The sequence below is a fragment of the Fistularia commersonii genome, chromosome 14 (genome assembly GCF_037954325.1).
Source record: "Fistularia commersonii isolate RoL2024-O1a breed Wild chromosome 14, RoL_Fcom_v1.0, whole genome shotgun sequence".
Lineage (NCBI taxonomy): Eukaryota > Metazoa > Chordata > Actinopteri > Syngnathiformes > Fistulariidae > Fistularia > Fistularia commersonii.
This window is the reverse complement of record NC_141297.1, coordinates 4,233,498-4,256,500: the sequence shown is the minus strand read 5'-3', so window position 1 is coordinate 4,256,500 and position 23,003 is coordinate 4,233,498. Positions and strand designations below refer to the sequence as shown.

General features: G+C 41.0%; 1 protein-coding gene across 1 annotated transcript in view; it reads left to right on the top strand.

The window, feature by feature from the left end:
- The first annotated feature begins 8,129 nt into the window (after positions 1 to 8,129).
- Positions 8,130 to 23,003, top strand: part of LOC147226974 (PDZ domain-containing protein 4-like) — a 32,389-nt gene continuing 17,515 nt past the window's right edge. Inside the window, exon 1 of the mRNA XM_086159410.1 lies at positions 8,130 to 9,969. Within this exon, the coding sequence (XP_086015536.1) occupies positions 9,910 to 9,969 (60 nt within the window). The 5' untranslated portion in view covers positions 8,130 to 9,909. The remainder of the gene's footprint in view (positions 9,970 to 23,003) is intronic.

Below are 23,003 nucleotides of genomic sequence, written 5' to 3'. Positions count from 1 at the left end.
GAGGATGAACAGCATTATAATCCTATGTCATAGGAAGGAAACGGTTTGAGTCCCCTTGTGAAAAGTTGTTTTATTTCCTCCCAAGGACTGTCAAGTAAATGAAAAAACAATTTTAAAGTAATAGGACATCATTTAGCAGCAAAAGCCAGCCTGCCTCTTCTAAGGATGTTTGCTAATTAAACCTCAGCGTCTGAAAGGAGTGGAATTTCTTGGACCTGGAGATAAAAACGGGAATATTTCCACCGTCTCCATGGTGAGAGAAGATCCGCATTAAAACGGGAGGCGACTTAAACCCCCGCCTCAACACCGTCATGTGTCGTTCGAGGAGAGAATTTCATTTTCGGGGGGAATTCGTGTGAAATAATCAAACGATCATTTACAGACAGACGGCAGAACCAGCTTTTTTTTTTTTTGCTTCTACGTTCTTTTGGTTCAGATTTAAGACTCTCAGCTTGGTGTCAGGCGAGAGAGGACGGAGGAGGAGGTGGGTTATCGATTCACTTCTCTGACAGCAGGGACATATTTCATCCGGAGGGTTAGATTCTCTCTCTCTCTCTCACACACACACACACACGCACACACACACACCGACTGCACTCGATGCCTTTATAAAACCATCTCCTGGCAGGAAAAGTAAGAAAGCAGCTTCTGCCACATCGATGACACGTAACCTCAGCCGCCCGCTCGGGGTCAAGTACGGTAAAACTCACCGTCGAAACATGTCTCGGCGCTATCGATTCGCCCCGGGCTAATTAATAGACAGCGGCGGACCTGCACGCGCGCACGTGTACACGACGTGCGCACACAAGTTCCCGAGTGGAAGTTATGGCTGGTGAGTGTGGAGGCCTTTGTCTGCAGAGGAAGATGCTCCTGTCACTTATATAATAATCATAATTTCTATTATAGTCTATTATATATTTGGTACTGTATCATATTTGCTTTATATTGAAATCTCTGTCCTGTTTTATCATGTCTGCTTAGATAATAAAATACCTGCTAGACAAATAAAATGATCAAATTCTATGATTTAAATTTGTCTATTAAAAAAAAACTGGAGTTTTCGATTATGCTAAAATTTTGCAAAGTTCAAAGTTATTTGTTCCGGTTTCATGGTGTTGAAACAATATTTTTTTAAGTTGAGGTGATTTCTTGCTGATCTTTCAGGGATCAGTTGATTATTTTTGTCTGTTTCTTGGTCATTATTATGTTTAATCAATATTTCGTGGCACTTAAAGGTTATTTCCTGTGCAATTTCAAGACACTTTAATCCAGATTGAAAAGACTGGCAAAAGCCAACAATTGAAAAGTAGCATGGGAATTAGATATTTGCTGTCAAACGCAACTTTTTTTTTTGCCGTAAAGTAAATAAAATAATGAACGCATCGATGATATGACGGGGAATTTCTCGTGTACTTCAGGATCTCGCTGGATTTCCCTCATGTGCTTCATTTCGGTTTTCACCTTAGTTTAAGGGGCTTTTCGTCTTCACACGGTGAATTTGGCAAATCCGATTTCCCCTGCAGGATCCGCGAGCATCTCGTTAACCCGGGATCAATATTTTGCTGTTTTTAATCACCGTCAACGAGAGCTGTGTGTCGCTGTTGTAACGGGAGGGGGAGTTAATGGGAGACATTTAAAACACGGTTGGCATGAACGCGCAATTGGCTACGTGACGCGATGGCGCCGCTCGGCGTTCACGTACGCGTGGCGTTTGAATAATTCACGCAGGTGTTTGTGTCTTTTACACGCGTGGCATTAAACCAGATAGTATCTAATTTAATTAGACGCACATAAATGTCTGCAGAGTTCATTTCTCCGGGGACGGGTTCAGGCGGGGGGAGTCTGAGCGGGGCCACGGGCCACGGTAATCTGGTTGCCTCGCTTTCCCTTTCCTTCCCCCCTTGTCTGCACGTCTTGTCTGCACGGTATTTGGATGTGGATGAAAAAGATGTGGTTGGTTGAACTGAGTGTCCGTCTGTAGATACAAGACCAGACCCGGGCATTTTACGGCCCGCTGGCCACGTCCGGCCAGTTTTGTTTTGTTTTTTTCCGGCCAGCCGAACTATAATCTTTTCAATTTTGATGTATTTTCAATCAATATTGAATTTGGAAACTTATTTTTTCCTTTTTTTTAATTTTGTACGGATGATTACATACGAAATAATGTTGGTCGGTGCATTTATATTATCATCAATGATTCTAAAATTGAAATAAAATGCACAAAAATTGAAATATTTAAGTTGCAATTTCCATTTTGTGCACCTAGTTGGCCAACGCATAAAAATTAAATGAGAAGGCCATGTCCAGACCATTTTGTTGTTTTTTTCCGGCCTGCAAAACTATTTTCTTTGAATATTCTAACAAGTATTTTCAATCAATATTGAATTTAGAAACTTATTTTTCCCTTTTGTTTGATTTTGTACGGATGATTCAATAGAAAATAATGTCGGTCGGTACATTTATATTACTATTAATGATTATAAAATTTAAATAAAATGCCCAAAAATTGCAATATTTAAGTTGCAATTTCCCTTTTCTTCACCCAGTTGACCCACGCATACAAATCAAATAAGAAATCCGGACCCGCCAGCCAAGATAATTGCCCACCCCTGTACAAGACTGAAGATCTGATTTCACACTGGGTGAAAAATTCATCTGCATGAATTCAACCAAATAATGAACTACGTACAAAAAGGAAAAATAAATCAATTCCAATCTTTTTCTTGGTACCTCCTTTTTAGTGCTTGTCTTTTAAACAGCACTAGGGTGTAAAATGACATTATGTTTATCTTTCTTTTCCACGGTGGCGTCTCAGACTGCTGCTCAGACTATAAACGCTCCCAGAAGCAACAAAGCGGAACGAAAAAACAAACAAACAGGCAGTTCTTGATGCTAAAAGGAGTTGGCGACGACGCGACAGCAGTCACACCTTGCTGGATTAGGAAGACGACATTTTATAGAAATGATCCCTCCCTGCTTTTGAGTCAGGGTTTATAGAATTAGGTTTCTTCTCCAACGGGTTATGGGATGTGACACAAAAAAAAAAAAAAAGCTGAAGTTGTGGAGGAGCGGTGTCAGTCTTTGGCTCCAAAAAGCATTTTCACTTCAGAGTTCTACTAAGAAGGAAGCAGCTGGAAGACCCCAGGCAGGTGTAAAAGACTGGAAAAAACAGATATTCCGTTTTTTTTACCTCCATTCACGCAGAGGAGAGCCGAACCCGCCGTCTGCAGAAGAGGTTCTGAATTCACGACAGTGAAGACCGCATCTGAAGTATACAACATTTTTTAACATCATGTGAAACAAAACGTCTTGTGACGTTTTCGTTCCTTCTTTCTTTTCCTTTCCTTTAACGATGCCCGACGCGTCTTCCTCCGCCGGGGAAGGAACCGGCTCCGTCTCGGACGCCCCCGCCGATTAAATCTCAAGCGGGCGCAAGTTGGCGGTCGGAGGATGGGAGGGGTTCCCCCGCTCTGCCGGAGAAAACACGCAAAAACACGTTTGCGCGTGGGTGACAAAAGGACGTGTGAAGATTTGAATGTCATGGAGATAAACGAACAGGTGAAGAACAATAAGGGGACGACGGAGCCGGAGCACATGGGAGGGAGAAGCAGCGAAAAGGAGGAGGAGGAGGTAAATTAATTGCCGGCCGGTGGCGATTGGCTGGCTGTGCTGCCGGGGATGCTGCTGGTTTGGCAGCGCGGGGAGGATGCTGCAGAAGGAGAGAGAGCGGCGAGCAGAACGCTGATGCGGACCTCCTCATCCTCAGACTGCTTGTATTAACATCCCATCATACATGTGCGGAGACGCAAGGGAGGCAATCACGCCGCTGTCATTACTCTGAAGGAGGAGGAGGAGGTGGTGGCGGCGGCTGGGAAGAGGGAGGAGGAGGAGGGACGCTGCCGTGGAGGCTTCGCCAATACCAGGAGGAACCCGAGAGGAAGGAGTGGAGGCTGATTCTCCGGGGAAATCACGCAGAAGACGACTCCTAAAACATCTGGAGAGGTACGACTACGGCTCCTCGGAGGAGATTTTAAATCAAATTACCTAAAGCTACTGTTTAGCAGCAGACCGGCTAACGGGAGGGGGGGGGATTTCAATTTAAATGAAACATGCACTGCAGAGTTTTGAGTGCTATCAAGCCGTTTTTGCCCTGCAATTTCTTATTTGCCGATGAATGAGTTTGCTTTGGGTAAAAAAAATCTTATTACTAAACCGCATCAACTTGCTTTGTATTAACCTGACAACAGGAAATCTTTAACTGGACCTGGATGAGTTAATGATCAACTGATTATTTTGGTCAGTGTATTAGCAAGCAGACGCGGTTGTACAGATGGGGAAAAAAAAAACAAAAAAAAACATGTATGGCTCAATTTCAAGGAAATGAACATAAGCTGGTGCCTTCACTGCAAACACAAACTTATTCCTTATCTACAATAATGGAACAATACAAATTAAGCTGATTTAAATAAAACTGAATTAGATCACAAATTAAAATTCCAATATAAGCAGCAAGAATAACCAGGTTGATGACCAAAATTTGTTATTTCCTCAATTAATGAATAGATTTTTTCTTCCCCGTTGTAAAAGTACCTATTTGGACTTCAATGTTTCACGATCACGCCAATTTTTTTTTTTTTCCCCTCTCACTGAAGTCTCTCTCGTAAGAGATTTGATCTAAATTGGATTCATTCGAGTGACTCGGTGAGCGGCGCAGCGGTCGGCGCTCCCGCCTCACAGCAAGCAGGGTTCTGGTTCAACCGTGACCGGGTTCTCGCCGCGTAGATCCCACGGCCTTTGTCCGATCTGCCCGCTCGGCTTCCCTCCGTATGGGTTCTCCATGTTCTTAACCAGTAGGCTAACCGACTAACTAAATTGCTGACATTTATGAATGAAAGCTACCGGTTGACTGTCTCCTTCTGTGTATCCTGTGATGACAGATGTCCAGTTTGAGCGGCGTGCACGATAATGAGTGTACAGCTGTTTACAGCTGGGGGGTCAAACTCACTTCAGCAACATTCGGCCTAATTTGATGTTGAGGGGCGCGGATCAGTAAAATCATTACCTGGAAGTAACATTAAGTCCAAATTCTTCCTTTGTTTTAGTGTAAAGGAGGTAAATAGGTAAAGTGTACAAAGCTTTCTATGTAATGAACTGTTCCTCTAAAAAATTCATGACAAATTAATATTAAAAATGAATACTAAAAAAAGAATTGATTAAATTACACCCTGAAAATTTTGTTGAGTCAGAAGAGAAAATCTTGTCATTGTGGGAAAAATTTGCCACTAGAATTCATTAATAAAAATTGATTGGTAGCATGTATAAGAGCAGGTATCATGTTTACAAGGCTATTCTGGTTATTGAATCAATCTTTTTTATTTTTGCCGTTTTTAACCATGTCACGGGACGTTTCTTCATCAAAAAATCATGTTGTTTTCAAATTTTGAACCAAAAATTACATTGCAAAGTTACTTTTTCATTTTTTCTTTTCCCATTTTTCTTTAACGCACAGTATAAAACGCCCAGAGACCCCGGTTTAGTTTTAGTTCGGCACACCTTGCAAGTACCTTGTGGAACCCTCTGGACTGCCTTAAATCTTGGTGGCGCTGATTCGACAAGGTGCTGGAAACATTCCTTCCGGATTTTGTATTTGCTAGGAAATATTCCTTACACTTCCAGCAGCCTGAACCATTGCCAGGAGGTAGAATGAGTCCATGCAATCATCTTATCTGTGCCAAATTCTGACCCATTTTGACTCAAACCAGGGAACATTGTCCAATTTCTATTGTCCAATGTTGGTGAGCCTGCAGGCATTGCGGCTTCATCATCCGGTCGTCTGTATCAGTGATTATTTGAGTTACTGTTCCATGTGGCCATTCTCCATTGAGCTTAAGCATCATATTTTCCCTTTTTAAGACCATTCACTGGAAACTTAAGAGATGGTTGTGTGCTAAAATCCCAGTAGATCAGTGGTTTCTGAAAATCTCCAGACCAGATCATCTGGCACCAACTACAGCGCCATGTTTCAAGTAACTTAAATCACCTCCCTCCCTCATTCTCGGTTTGAACTTCAGCAGGTCGACCCGACCACGTCAGCACGTGTGAATACACTGAGTTGCAGCCATAGATTTGGCTAATAGTAGTAACATGTTTTGAGCCGGTGTATTCAATAAAGTGAATGCACGAGAGTCCCGGAGAACGCACTAGGATTCGAAAAGAAAAACTCTTTTTCCAGACAATATTTTTTTTTTTTTGACAATTTTTTTTGGTTCATCTCGAAAGAAAAATCATCTTTTTAGGAGTTTCTGCTCATTCAGACAAATTCAACATAGCAATATGTTTTTTTTAGCCTTCTCTCCTGATTAGCCTCAGTTTTGTCAGAAACAAGCGGGTTTGAATATCTTATATGATGTAACTTTTTCCAATCATCAAATATCAAACTGCAAAGGGTATTTTCATATGCTGATTTATTAATTTAGACCACAGATTCACAATCCTGTAGTTGAGTGTCTGCATGGCTGTCAACAAAGTCAGCTTTACTACTTTTACTGCTACTTTATGGCACCTCTTGTTTCCAGGAGTCTCATCCGTTGTGGACTAGCTTTGAAATTAGAAAGCAATGAATAATTCATATCCGCATATATCTGCTTTTCTTATTTCACAACTTCTTTTTGAAATATTGTACCTACGGCTTTTAAGGCTTTGACACGAGGTTAATTTGTGGTGTAAGATTCTAAGGTGTGCTTCTATCCTATTTTCAACCATCAGTGCGGACAGATGTGGCAATGACAGCCTTTTCTGACATGTTTAAATTATTCCAGTCAACCTGCCAAATTTCAGGCTTTTCAAAAGCCCTTTGCTGTGACTGGTAAACATTTTGGAATTCAAAACAGGAAGAAAAAGCCTCAAATTCTGAAAAAAAAAAAATCACCCCAAAAAAAAAAAAAAAAAAAAAGGTTTCATCTAATCAGTGTGAAAAACCAGCTAGAGCCTCTGTCTTTCTGGTTTTGTGTGTTTCAGGAGCGAAACTAAGCCGGATTTAACCTTTGCGGCGACATGACGGAGCAGCGGCGGGGAGCGAGGGATGAAGGGAGGGAGCGGGGCGGAGTGGAGGTTAACCACCACTGGATGTAGCAGCACCACCTCCTGTTCTAGGTCCTGCGTGAAACAGCGGGATTCACCTCCTACCCGCCCGGGGTGGAAGGTCTCGGGTGGGGGGTTTGAGGGGAGGATTACTCCGAGTTAAAGACCCGAAAGCGATGGGTGATTTTTGGGGGGACGCGAGCGTTTCTTTCTCAACCCTAAAAGGATTCGAGGAATCTTGTTTTCCCGGTCAGCAGAGGAGTGGAGATTCGCATCACCTGCTCAAACGCACGCACGACTAACTGAAAAAACAAAAAACAAAAAACATTTTTTTACAGTTTTAAAGGATAACAGGAGTTGCTTTTCTATCTCCCTCATTTTTCGACAAGCCTGACACTGCCAGACTCTTGTAGCTCTCCGATTCCCCCTCCCTGAACAGGTGCAGATGACAGATAACAGCTGCAGAGACGGACAATAAACACAGACAGCGGCGGCAGGTCGGCGGGCGAGTGTTTGGCCCCCGACGGCAGCGGCAAGCAGGGTGCGCTAATGAGTCCGCGGGGAGGCGGATGATCTTTTCTCTGCGAAAGTCAACTTGGGAGGATGAGAGACGGCGGAGGCATCTCTGATCTTCGGTTGCACGAGAAACAAATGTTCAGACAGTGATGAAGCGGCAGAGGTCGGACGCGCTTGTCCGATTCCGTCCAGGATTAATAATCCCCGGGAGAGAATCAAGAGCTTGGATTTGATGTTTTCACACTTCGATAAGCACGGCGCGAAGGAAAAGCCCGTTCACTTCCGAGAAGAAGCGGGGCTGACGGACAACTGGCGTTAGATTTCATGCGTGAGGAAAAAAAACTGATCTAGGTGGGAAAGATTCCGACCCCTCCCCAAAAAAAGACGAACAACCATTCATGTGGTAAGAGATGGAGGAGGAAGGGTGCAATTCAGACACTTAATGGGCTTAAAAGACAAAAACAGCAGCAGGTTTTAGAGGAAATCTTTTAAAAAGTGTGAAAGCACCGATATCTATAATAATCTATGACTATTGGGGGAGTTTGGAGAAACTAAGAAGAAAAGGTCGGTCTTTTTAAAGCACAACAAACAAATTTAAGTGTTAAAATCAGTGTTGTTCAGGTCCAGCAGGAGTCCCTACCTCAGATCATCGACAGATTATCGTGCACAAAAAACCCCGAAAGCTTCAATTTAAGGCACAAGTTCAAGCACAAGTCGGCGAACAATCCTCACACGGAAGTCGGGTTGTCGAGTCTGCAGATTCGACAGCACAAACTGTTCAAGGCCTTCACATTAAAAGAAATCATAAGGTGCTAAAATGCAGTTTAACACATTTTACGTAAAAAGGACGACATTTTAAAGATTGTTCAAAGCAAAAAAAAGTGGATTTGAATCCTGAATTCCATCAGTTCAGATTTTCTTCCCCTTAATATTTTGATACTAAATAGCAAGTCCGAAAAAAAACGCTCAAATCGAAATAAAAAAACAAGCACAGAGCAAACAGATATTTACATTCCTCAGCAGGCGGCTCCTCATCCCATTCTCAAATCTTTAAAAGCCCATTTAAAGTTTTGAATGAATTATGAAGGAAGTGATTTTTCAATATTTGACCGGCGATTTTCTCCTCGTCTCAGACTAGAAACGTAAATTGAACTGTTCGGATGCATAATTGAAGATTCCTGTGTCGCTGATATTTAATATTTCAGATCAGAATCGTATGTTCTCTTGTTGATTTGAGCAGAGAGAAAATTGTCTGCGACGACTGCAGACACGCAGTTGAATTATTGAGTCGCTGTAGAAAACCTGCTATAACGTTTCTCTTGCCTGAGGAGCTTCTCCTTCTCCTTTTTCATATCTTATTAATCCCGGTCTCTTCTAGCAGGCAGGAGATTAAACATCCAAACGACTGTTTAGGTGTTTTGTAGAGATTTTTCTGATTCATTTTTAGGTTCGGGGGAAAAAAAAAAAAAAAAAGCATCTGATTTGATATTTAATTCAGTTTTATATCCAAGCAGAGTCACAGCTGACATCTAATAAACTAGAACAACTTTCATTCTAGGCACAAAATACTACAGAAGCATTAGAGAAGAGGGATTGGAAAATAACCGAAAATAAACATTTCAGCCTCAAAGTAGTTCAATTATGCTTTTTGTTTAATTTTGACAACTTATTGACAATGTATTTTTAGGCTTTTTGGGTTCCATATGATCAATTTGCCGAAGACAGATTCTGTGAAAACCCCATTCGGGTGGGTTTTAACGCAACTTCATCACACACAGTCCTCGTCAGTTCCGAGCAAAAAACACGAGCACATCCTCCTCCCTCTCCTCACCCGCGGGCCCGAACCAAAAAATTAATTTTTCCCTGTGATGCGTCCACGTGGCGCCGCGACAGATAAAAGCTGTTTACTGCCAGCAGGCAGTGTTTCCCTCTTTGTCTTCTCTCCCTCTCGCTATTGTTTTTACCTTGGGGAGACAAACATTAACAAACACTGCGGCAGTTTTTTGTTTTTTGTTCACTGACAGAGTGAGGTCTCTCCTTTCATCGGATTAAAGAACATTATGAAATGAAGCTCATTCTGAGAAACTTTGCTGGAAAACTTGAGTCCCTGTGGCACGAAACTGTGTGAAGACAAACTTTACGAGCTATTTTGATGAACGCTGCGATTATGGCGGGAGACAAATTTGAGACTTTTTGATGAACGAATTACACTCAAATGATTGTACCTTGCGAAACCATTCAGTTCAAACAAAGAGAGAAACTAGCCTGAAAAAGGACATTTAAAAGGACGGAGGAGAGAGAAAATACGCCACCATGGGATGCAACATGTGTGTGGTCAAGCGGCCGGAGGAGCAGTACAGGATCATGTACCAGGTGAGGAACCACACCGACGCCGCATTTATTTGACAGAATTTTCCCCTCACTTCTTCATGACAAAATCTCCTCCACACAATTGATTCAAAATTTCAATTTTTTTCCATCATGGAAGATTGAGAGAAAAAAAAAACTTTTTGAATGAGGTTTGATGCTTTTTTTTTTTCAGAATTTTCACATCATGTGATTTGCACTAAAAACGTTTTTCTTTTCAAACCTTTAAACCTTAAAATCTATAAAAAACATTATTTATCTTACTCAATTAAGATTTTAAATCAGGGGTAACAAATTCGGTCTAATTTGATGTCAAGTGGGCCGGAAAAGTAATATCATTACCTAAAAGCAATTTTTTCCTTTGTTTTACTGTGAAGGACGTAAACCTGTAAATCATTAAAATCTTTATATGTAATGAACTGTTCCTCTAAAATAATACATAACGAATTAATATTAAAAACGAATATTAAAAAAGAATTGATGAAATTACACCCTAAAAATATGGTTGAGTTATAAGAGAAAATCTCGTCACGGTGGAAAAATTTGCCACTAGAATTTATTAGAAAATTGATTGTTAGCATGTATATGAGGAGGTGTAACGTTTACAAGGCTATTGGTGGCTATTCTGGTTATTAAATTAATCTTTTTAATTTTTGCCCCTTTTTTTTTTGCTATCATTTTTGTAGTTTTTATAGAAAATTTATAGAAGAACAGATTGTTTTAACACTGCCACTTCACGTTTTTCAATCAAAAAAATAATTTTGTTTTTCAAATTTTGAAGCAAAAAATTACATTGCAAAGTTACTTTCTCATTTTTTCTTTTCCCATTTTTTTTTTTTTTTAAACCCACTGTATAAAAAAACCCCAGATGCAAGTGAGAAAAAACTCACATTCAAAACACAGATTTGATTTCAGACAGGGGGCCACAAAATATTGTTCCGAGGGCCACAATTGAGACCCCTGTTTTCAATTGTGTCTATTTGGATGATTTTTTTTTTTTTAAATCGCTGATGATATTTTTCAGTTAAATAAGAGTTTTAAAGTAAATGATGAAAAGTTTTAGTTTTCAACCTCTGTATTTTTCTTTGTTATTTTTACATGTGCATAGCACCGTGGTAAGCAGCAGTGCACGTACATGCTCGTATCACACCAGTACAAATCCTGAGCGCTCCCACAATGGGAGCCTCCCGAAATCCCATTTCGGCACATTGCCCTTTTGAGCGTTGTGTGTGTGTATATGTGTGTGTTCGTGAGCCCTGGACAGATGAGGATTGAGGACAGGCTTTTTTAGAGACAATTAACTGCTCCCAGCTCTTTGAGCAGCACCAGCGCCTTCTGATGGTCTCTCCTCTTGCATGTCGTTTGTCGCGACATGACAAATTTGCATCATCGACTGAAAACCAATTCACGTAACCGATGACAACGTCGGACCAAACGACCCAACAAGGCGATGTAGATTTGCTTTCTTTTACCGCGCCGACATCTCACCTTAATCGGCGTTTCACACGAAAAACAGCGAGTGTTACGGGGTAAATTGTAGGTTTGTGACTCTGCCGACACGATAAATCCGACATTGAAAACCCCATTCGCCATCCTAATGGCACTTTCCAATGAGGGAGCTGCATCGTTCCATAGAGGTTTTCACGCATCTGCACAATCGAAGGGAGGACGCAGGCTCTATGAAGGAGAGCCCTGCATCGCCATTTCATGGAGGGGCAGTAAACTATCAATATATTGCACGGTGTTTCCAATTGCTTCCGCTCATCTTTTCATCTCGTCAATTACAGATAAATGATGACTTTAATATAAGAGATCCCCGTGTCCTTCGCGTCTCAAATCGAGAGACGATTAAACATCACTTCTTTTACCATTAAAGGAGGGTAATGAAGTTTCGGTAATGAAAAGCGCACATCAGTCTCTGGAGAATCTGGAACCCTGTTCAAACTCCGATTGGTGAATATTGTCAGTTTTGCTGCAGCAGCGTCTCGACAGCCTGCAGCTCGGACCAGGAGCCCTCGGTCTGACCTGCAGCCTGGACCTCCTGTAGCAAAGGCCAGTGAGGCCCGGGTCGTGGCTACAAGGCACAGATCTGCTCTCAATGCTCTGCTCAAGGCCAACTTTGAGCACAGCAATGCAGGATTAGAGTTTGCTGCTACTAGTTTGCTGCGGCCGGCAGCTGTTTGTTTAAAACTTTTTTTTTTTTTTTGCAGATGTTATCATCGACCGACTAATACCCAAATGAGTAAAAATGCTTTTAAACAGACCCTTCCACTAACTTGTGCTCATGACAACAGGTGCCCATCACTTTAAAAACAACCGTCATTGTTTAGACCAAGGGTCGCTAACCTTTACCGCTCAAAGAGCCATTTGGACCCGTCTCCCCGCAAAAAGCTAAACAAAAATAAAACGGAATATATTTTTTTGCCTGCTGCCATGTATCCAAATGCACTGCGGACAGCAAAGCAGGAATTTCACTGTACAGGGAAATACCTTTCAAAACCGTGCATGTGACAATAAATGCCTTGAATGTTGAAACAAAATGTGTTGCAATGCACAACTGCAAAGAAATTATATTTCTGCATGCAACAAAACATTTTGAACTCTGTTTGGAGAGTTTGGTTGAGGGTTATTTTTAAGAAATACTCAATGTCTATTTGACTCCTTCTTGTATTTATGAAAAAAAGCTGAACTGAAATTATCTGTTGGCAGCAAACCAAAAAATGTCGTCCTCTCTGCTGTCATCCTTTTACTGGCGTGTGTAGTTGTTTATCAAGAGCGACAAAAAATTTTAACGCATATTAGACTAAAAAACAAACTAAAATAAAATCCATTTTAATTAAATATTTGATTATTTTCAAAAGCCGCAGGGCTGCTGACCCCTGGTCTATACAGTTGGGCTTCAACCAGGACAAAAGCAAGTAAAATGGAAACACTGAAGAAACAATATCGTGGGGAGGTTCAATAACCAATTCATCAATGAACTTTAAATAATCAAGATAAAATCTAAAATTGCCATTTATTTAGAGTCACACTGCCCAGGCAGAAGGTTCATTTATCACTGACAGATCAGCACCGTGTGTTCACAGGCCCCCCGACAAGCAGTCCTTGGAGGTGATAGCAAAGCAAACAGAAACCATAACAATTTACTGTTAAAACAGCGGTTCCATTGAGTTCTTAATGAAAATGCTGTTCTGTGTTTCACCATCACGCCTCATGTCCAGTGATGGCGGCCAGTGGGGAATATTTCTAGGAACAAACTAGAGTCATAATGTCTCTCACACACACAAACACATATTTTATAAACACATGGCTTCATGTAACACACACGCACGCACGCACACACGATGCTCCCCCACTCGGGCTTTGGGTCCCAGCCTCCTTGATTGTAAGACATTATTATCGTCCTCACTGGGTCACCTCAAGAGAATTACACACCTATTGTGTACCAATTGATCTAAGCTGCTGGTGCTTTCCAAGCTCCAACCACCCCCAACACACACACACACACACACACTAGCAAAAACACACATACCTTTATCACTCCCCCATCCTCACACCTGATCTGTATTCATGCTCCTACATCTCTGAAAATAATCCTGAATCCTCCTCTGTGCCCCACCCAGACTAAATGACAGGTTGTGTTTGTGTTTCATCACGGTGAGGATGTTGGTGTGTGTGTGTGTGTGTGTGTGTGTAAGTGTGCTTTTAGGGCTCTGGTGACGGAGGGCCAACAATCTGCCTGGTATCCATCACAAAGGATTTATGTACATGTGACAACTCAGCATGAATTTAAATTTCTATATATTGAGTAAAGAGGAGAGAACAACATTCATCCAGGCGGAGAAAACATCTGTACCAATGATTTACATGGATGCTGTTGCTGTGACTGATCAGGACTGTTGTTGTTGTACTGAACCACGGCCAAGTGGGGATGTTCGAAAGCCAGGCTGTTTGCTCATCCAAACCTCTCCAGACCTGGAACACAAGACACGATAAAAACAGCCCCTTAAGGGTCTTAACCAGGCAATTCACACATTCAGAACGTTCCAGTATATCCTTGGAAGGACTGATAGAATGCCTGAGCAGGATAGAAAGCCTACGCAGGGCACAAACCAGAACATTGAAACCTCTATTTTTAAATTATTTCTGCATTCAAATTCAGAATTTGACTGATCATTCTCAAAGAATTATGATTCCAACCGCGTTGACAGATCATTCTAATCTGATTCATTTAATAATAATTTCACTTAATGCTTCTAAAGAGAACATGCATCACAGTTCTTTTATGCATCACATAAAAGAACAACATTGAATGCATGAGGTTACAAACATATAATTAAGATTTAGATGAATGAAGCCCTAAAATGTTACGTCCATAAAGAAAAATGTAAAAAAATCAATTTCATGGTATAAATACCATTTATTTCAACATTGTATAAATAAAATCAATTTTAACTGTTCAGTCATCTCTAATCAAAAGTAGTAAAAAGCACAGGGTCCTTAATTTGAAACTTTTAAACTAAATTTTAAGATGTCATTGGTTACTGCCTGTTTCTTACTGGCACACCAATGTTTATCTTGTAGCCTAGGTTTTCTGACACAGGAGAGCACAAGCACACACACACACACACACACACACACACACAACCAACCATGATAGCCTCCTCCCTCATCACTGCACTCAGTCTATCCCCCCTTATTCCACATACACATGTGGTCACCATGACGACCAGTTAGAGGGTGTCACTATCAGAAAGTATGTGATTAATGGGCTCCGTGACAAAGTCTGATGACCCGATGAGATGAAACCAACGACAGGCTGCTCAGCATAAACCTGAAGTTAATTCAGCCACCAGATACTGCAGATTAAATCAAAGCAACAGGAAACAGGGAAAGGGGATGTGGGGACTCAGATAAGGAGGACGCTTCGGTCTGCTCATTCATGGTTGTAAACAGAGAGCTCATCCTTAATTTTGGTATCTCACATTGAGGCAGAGGTTTAAAAAAAAAAAAAAAAAAAAAAAAGGCAGATTGCCACTAATCCAGAGGTTTACCTCATGGAAACACACACTGAAACATATAATACATATTTTTAAATGATAATTTATTAATGATAAGCTCCAGCATTCCCCGCGACCCTGAGTGCAGGATAAACGGCAAAAGTAGGATGAATGAATGGATTATTGATTGACTGTTTTGGGGTTGTTGCAACAAGGAGCAAACCAAAACAAACTACGGGAGAAAGTCAGGGATGGGCTAAAATTCACCAGGTGGAGAGGAAACACCAGACTAAAAAGCTTAAAAATTATTTATGTTGCACTTTCCTTAGAGCAATAGCCACTTAGATCACACACAGCTGGCAGATTCTGGAGTGCAAGCTGTCACTAACACTGATGGTGATGACATCAGCGTCAATTAGCGGTTTTGTGCCTTCCTGGCAGACATGTTCACTCTCCTGAGTCGGGCCCCTCTGATGAATGATGGCTCACTAACTTCAGGATGTGCAAATGAATTTACTCGCTTAGGACCCCAAAAAACGTTCACAGATAGGAGGAGCGTCATAAACAACATTGAGATTAGGACAACCAGAATCTAGAAGGCCTGACCTGCAAAGCCTGCACACACGTGTTTTAAAGTCTCGACCGCAGACGTTCAGCGACAAATTTGGTTTCGAAGTGATCCTAACCGGACCAGAGCGAGCGATTCTCTTGACTTGACGTCCGTATTTGACTGAAATTCACTCTAAAGTTAACGTCCAAACTGTTCACTACATCACTCTGCCCACCCTTTCCATCTTCAGAGTAACATAATACTCACTCTGTTCGTGTCGAAAGACTGAGGAGGTTCGGTGTATTTCAAAATGCTGTCTTGAATGAAGCACCTGCGGCTGCATTTGTTTTCAGACTTCACACAGTCTACATTGATATATTCACCACTGGAGTCAGTGAAGATCAAAACAGCAACAATGCCAGTGGATTTCATGCATTCCACAGATATTAAAACGATAAGTGTCGTTTTATTGGAACACAGAGGTGTTTCTCTGCCAACCTCATGAAAGCATCCGGTTTGTCCCATGCTGCCTTGGAGCATTTGAACATGTCAAACGCCCCCCATCCCCTCAAAAAAAAAAAAAAGAAAAAGAAAAAAAAAAAAAAGAAAAACCCTGGTGACTTCAGGCTCTGCCTGTTTGATTGAAGCTAAATGCTGCTGGGAGGCAAAGAAAATCTGAGCTACTGAAGTGGAAATTACATGTCAGGAATCAAACTGAGCAAATCAAATAAAGGTAGCACTCTGTGTGTCCGTGTGTGTGTGTGTGTGTGAATGAGTGAGTGTGTGTGTGTCCATTAAGGATCATGTAAGTATGTTTTGGAGCTGTCGGAGGTCGAGGCTTATTTCATTTCACTTGATGTCAAAGCCTGTCTGAGTGTCACCCAAATGCAGACACACACACACACACACACACACACACACACACACACACACACACACACACACACACACACAAGATCATAAAAATGAACAGACGCAAACAAACAGAGATTAGATTCAACTTTATTGGCATTACACATGTAAAGATAAACAAAACAAAATGCAGTAATGCAGAGGTCCCCTCTCTGCTGATAACATCAAGTTTTTTTTTCCTAAGAAATAAATAAATATATAAAATGATAAAGCTAGTTTGGATTAATTAACCTTTGACCACCTTAACGCAAGAGACCACTGTGGGGTTCTTCAATAGTTTGTCACATTCAAAAAACAGATTAGATGCAAATAATGAATAATTAATTCCAATCTTAATGGTTAATAAATCAGTTGAAGCTGGGCTTAAAATCAACCAAATAGTGCATCAAATATCAGCAGCAAACCACAAATCCCCAAAAAGAGCTTAAGAAGCAGCCAACAATGAACAAGAAAGTAGTAAGAATGAACTTCCATTGAAGGGAAACTGAACACTTGCAAGAAAATGTTACTTACACTTGTACTGCATAAAACAAATTATTCTGGTTTTCCATTTTATAGTGAATAACCTGAAATTCTTGTTTCAAAAATGTTACAGAAAAAAAAGAAAAAGTTAATGGCCAGTCAGAAAATGAAAAATATAAAACACAAAAGAAATGCAAATTCACACATACTAGCAGTGCATCTCTGTTCTGTGAAATATTAATGTAAAATAAATAATGCAGAAAAAGGGCAACGACCATCGCCAATTTTCATATAATTTTACCAGAAAACTCCCACTGCAGCTCCAAATACTAATCACATTTTGCACCATAGAAGTCAAGGTTATGTGACAGCCCAGACTCTGACCTTCCCGCACTCTGAAAAACAAAAGCCTGGTCAATCTTCAACCGTATTATCCTTAAAGCCTCCTCCTCTGACTGTCCATCCACTGACGGTCACTCTCATCCCGCCGTCTCACTGTGATTCATCTCCTGTCTCTCGTCTGTAACCCCCACACCCCCTCCATCTTTACCCCTCTTTCTGCTGTCAAGTCTGTCTCAATGGGATGCTGTTGCCGCGGTAACCAAGGCTATTAGGGAAGCCATATTTATGCTTTTTCACACTGGAACTGGCAGAGACACTGTAACTAGCACACATGCACACAGACACACAAGCCAGCACCTGTGCGCGCGCGTGCACACACACACACACACACACACACACACACACACACACACACACACACACACACACACACACACACACACACACACACACACACACACCAGCTGCTTTTAAAAAGGATTTCTCTAACACGGGCATAAGACCGAGACATCAGTCCCAGAAGAATGTGCTTAACAGAAAATACAGATAAAATTTTCGACATGTGAAAAACAAATTCAAGACTGGACTAATTACTCAGGTGGTAAGGAAATCCTACTTAAAAAACCCATAGTAACAGTGAAATTATTTCCTGTCAGCAGCCTGACACACTGTGCCTTTACTATGCCAGACACGGAGCTCCAATGGGAAAATACTTGCAATCTTTCTCAAGGGTAGCAATCAGCTGATAAACACCTGTCGTCCTAAACCATTATACTGTACAAACAAAGTAACCGCTGTCATGCCAATTTTATAAACACCATTTATCGTGCACTGTGTGTATCTGAAATGACATGAGGTGTCACATTTCTGACCATGCATCACACTGACATGGTGCTCTTATCTTTTTGCTAAAAAACTAAAACATCTTTGACCCGACCAAACAAGTCCACACCTTGTGAAGTTTTGTGTTTAGAGCATCTGCTGTGTTAATATTTTTAACTCCAAAATTTTTGCTCCTTGCTCCTGCCTAATTTCAATCGCTAATTAATGGCTATATTGATGATTTCCTTTGGTTAAAATTCCTGTCTGCTGGAGCTGGCTCTAAGATGTTCCAGTGTCGGCTGTTGAAATTATCAGTAATGTGATGAGATTCAGATGAAAACTTAGTAGGAGCCAATGAATCAATAACCAAAAGTCCAGTCGAGGATGGGCTCGGATGTAATATTCACTGTAATACAGTTTTTGATTGGCCACCTGTTGGAAAAGCACGAGCAACTAGGGCATCACTATGGCAACATGGAGATATAGCAAGTGCCTGGTGGTAAAAACAAGACAAACGATAAGGCAGTAATCAGCAGGGTAGGAAGAAGGCTTTATGTATATTTCATCTACCTATTTAATCTACACATGATTGAGGATGGATCCATCAAAACACCATGTTGCTATTGACAATGCACAACAACACCAACTAGCTCAATACAATTATATGGGACTTGAAAACCTAAGAACAGGTTTAAACAATCTTTGGTTTAAACCGATCAACACTGGTGTTTATCATTGGTCCACTCTGTGACATTGTGAGGCAAGGATGGCTAAATGTCCCTGTCAGTTTCTGTGAACTTTGACCTTCGGTTCCTTCCTCACTCAGTATCGGCGATCCAACACATCATTTGCACGGATCCTTTACGAATCCGTTCCGTCTGATGGTCGTCAAAATCACATTAGGCTTAATGAGTACGTCGGCACATTAAGCCGTCGGCAGCGTGCCAAGGCAACGCTCTGGGGAAATCCTCAACCTGTTAGCGCTCAGCCGAGGGCCTCCAATCTACAGCAGGTGTTCATATGTTCCTACGACAAACCCCCTGCCCTCCTGCTGCAGGTACATGTACATCTGCATCTGCCCCTGGAAATACCGAGCACCGGAGGGCAGATAATACTATCTTGTAACTTTCTTGCGAGAGAAATTATTATTTCTGTCATGACTTCATATAATACCATTGTTAAAAGCAGGAGTGTTTGCAAATATAAATTTATTTTACTAACTGCAGATTTTATGCAGTTGATTATGGTATGAATTACTTTTTTTCATGCCATAATGGCGAATTGGATGATGTAGTACTACCACTTACTGTTAATTAAGTTAAGCAGTTATTTTTTGGACGCCTGTACGGTGTCCTTGAGTGCTGAGTAAGGCAAACAATTAGCTAAAATAATTAGGAGTACCAGTGGAAATATTAAGAGGAAAATGTTTAAAAATCGATCACATTTTTCTGTATTTTTTATATCATTATCTCTCTGAATGGCATGATTTATTTGAATTAACACAGAGGAAACCGTTATCTGTCATCATGCTGCGTTTCAATGAAATAATTAAGTTAGAAGCAGAAACACTTACCCATATCCAGACATTACACTGGCTCTGAAGGAAAACAACAAAAACACTTGTATAACTTGTGTAAATAAATTTACCGGAGACGGTCGGCGGTCTGTCCCACCAACCTGCGCCGGTTCTTCCAGACCAGACAGCCGCTCTCTTCAACCTGCTAATGGCGTCTAAGGCTATTTCCGGTCAATGCTAGGCACGCCGCTTGTTGTTAGCTAAGTGCCAATTCCCGCCCACACACGATGCTATCATCCCAAATGTCCCTTATTCGGCAAAAATCACAGACTTTGCACGTTAACTCACTTTACTTCACTTTTAAAAACCTTCCGGCTGAAGTCCGTCCGGTTGTTTTAATCAAGTTACCGGACATCTGCTACCGCCTTTTCCCACCATTTTGACTAAGCCCCGCCCACTGCCTGACTGACACTTACCCTCGCCAATCAGACAAAAGAACAAAATCTCGGAAGTTATAGCGGATTCATTTATACTTACAATATGTAAAAGCATTATAATAACCTCCTGATGAGCATTTTCATTAAAGTTTCTTTTCTTTACCCTCAAATATTTAAAATATATTATTGCAGTAGTTTCTTTTGGGGTGAATTCTTGCAGTTTCAATTCAACTTTGATTTTGTAAGGGTGGTTTTATTCAATTGTATTATTTCCACGTTTAGGCTGTTTCAAACAGTTTTCGATTTTCTTCCCTTATTCAAAAAGTATCACTGATATAATATATTCTTCCAGATTACTGTTATTTTCCTCAATTTTCTCTTGAGAGGTTTCTTGTTGATTTTAGAAGCTGGCTGACACATTGCATTTATACCAGCAACACAAACATTACTTGCCGTTGTTTTTCTTTTCCCGTCGGTAATAACGGTTCCATGATCTGAAGTGCCCATTTCCCGAACCCTTCACACATTGTTCGGGAGTTAAATCGGCTCGGCTGCAAGCGGCGGGTTCGAATGCGTGGAGAAAGAATACTAATATGGCATCACCTCCATCTGCTGTGTTTAAGATTCAGGGGCGGGCGGGGAAAGATGTGCCGAGGCCTCCAGGGTGAGGCTGATGATCTAAACTGCACTGGTGGATAATGGAGTGTGACGGGTGCATCGTTCTCATGCAAATATTTAGTCGTAGACGATGTTTTGCGGGCATAAACCCATCTTATATTTCAGAGTGTTATTAACACACAAAAAGGTTTTTTTCTTTTTCTTTCAGGCAAAATTTAATGGAATGGAATAATTCCATCAATGTGTTTAAACTCACCAGAGACTTAAATTCCCCCCCTTGTAAATGAACCTTTAAAGAAATATGGTTTACACGCCTGATGGACGTTTGGAGGGGGGGTTGAAAGATTTTTTTTCCTGTTAAAATGTCAACTCGACTCCCTGCTCCCACAACAAGGACACTGATAATCGTTGATTTCCATGTTCTTCTATTTTTCTACATTAAATAGTCAGGAAATGCTCTGACAGGTTCCTCTTCCTCATTCTGCCGCTCTTCATATTTAATTGGATATTTTATTCTTAACCTCAGGATGAAGGTCACAAATTGTATTGCACACCCCTAACCCCTTTTTTTGCTCATTTTTGCACAAAGCTAGACTCAATTCATGATTTAATCTTATTTTTTAGATTTTTTTGAGGTAAAACTGTCAACATTCAAATTTTACATTTTAGGAATTCCCTTTTTATTCAATCATTCTTGATCTATTCTGTTTATCCTGCAATTATCAAATTGCAGGACAAATTAGGATCCCCAGAGGAAACCCATGCACCACCAAGCCACCCTATTTCTGTTTTAATTATTACTAAAAGAAAAGATGCTATTTTTCCTAAAATGTCATTTTCAGATGCACTTTCTGCTTGCTATCGGTTTGTTGCCTCTTACTGTGATTCCATTCAGCATTTCATCCACAGTGCCCTGATCTTGCTCGAACATTAGAGAAAAAAAAAAGGAAACCTTTTCTTCCGCACTGAAACCATTTAGACCTTCAGAAAAAAAGAATAATAAATAAGAATAAAATGACATTTGGGTCTTTCCCCGTGCCTGGGGAGGAGTAAATGTCACCCGCCTGCAGTGGCGCTCCCAACGGCGTGACAGGATGATAATCATCATGATAATAATAATAATAATAATTCCAACTTTTATGCGGTAAATCTCAGCAGCCAGTTATGGCGGCAATGTTTATGCGGTGGATTTACATAATGGACACGTGACAGGGAAGCAAACGCCCGCCGCGACTCCAAGGTTAATGGCGGCCTTTGGAACTGATTGACTCCCTCGATAGCGGGCGTGATCAAGCCTTCTCTGGCATTTTTTATTCTGTTTTAAGCTCTATCAATCAGTTTTTGGAACTTCCTCTTTGTTTTCTAATATCTTGTGGACTCATTGGTTTATTTTTTTAATTATTTCCACGCTGTACTTTTAATTTTTTTAGACAATGTCTCACCAGTTTAGTGTGGATTTCTTTCGCCATCATCCGATTCAGGGTTTCCGTTTGAGTAAAAAAAAAAGAAAGAAAAGAAAAAGGCGTCAGTGGAGTTCAAGGTAAGAAAGTCTAGTTTGTTGTTGGTTTCAAAGACCAGAAATAGGACCGGGCATCGGTTGATTTTTACCTTTGACCCCTTCAGCATGTCGGCCTCTGCCACACGCCGTCTTTGCTGTGACTCGGATTTCCAACTCTGATGGATTTTCTGTTTTGACAAAGATGTCTTCTTTGAATCCTAACCTTCATGGTTTCCCCTTGGGGTTCCCGTCACAGTCCAAAAACAGTCAGAAGGTTCATTGACGACTCAAAATCATCCAGTGAATGAGTGGATGTCTGTGATTGACAGCTGACCTATCCAGATTAAATCACGCCTCTCTCGTAAAATAGCTGAATATTGACCGTCTCCGCCCATCTGTGACCCCCATGAGTGGGATGAGAGCTAAAGAAAATTAACAAATGAGTGAACCAATGACACCAAATGAATAGAATTCAGATGCTACATGAGAAAAACAAGAAACTATTTCAAAGGGATTTCACTGCAGGAGAAGAGAAAAAAAGAAAACTCAGTTGAATTTCCTGTTGACTATTCTTTTCTATTCTTTATCTATAAACACCATTATGAGTGAATTCAATCAGTGACTAGATAATTTCCTCCAGGTTATTTTCAGGGGGGTTAAATTTGAACTCTTCTTCTCCTACTCCTTCTCTTATTCCCTCAGATTTCATGAGTCCGCCGTCGTCTCCTCCCCCCTTCCCTCTGGAACATTATAAGATCTCCCGCTTCCCCCTCGGCATGATGGGAATGAAAAATAGATTGTCCCATCTACCCCCTGCCTACCCTCACTCTGCATGGGTGTGTGTGAGAGAGATAAATATCCTGAATGTGAATGTGTTTGTGTC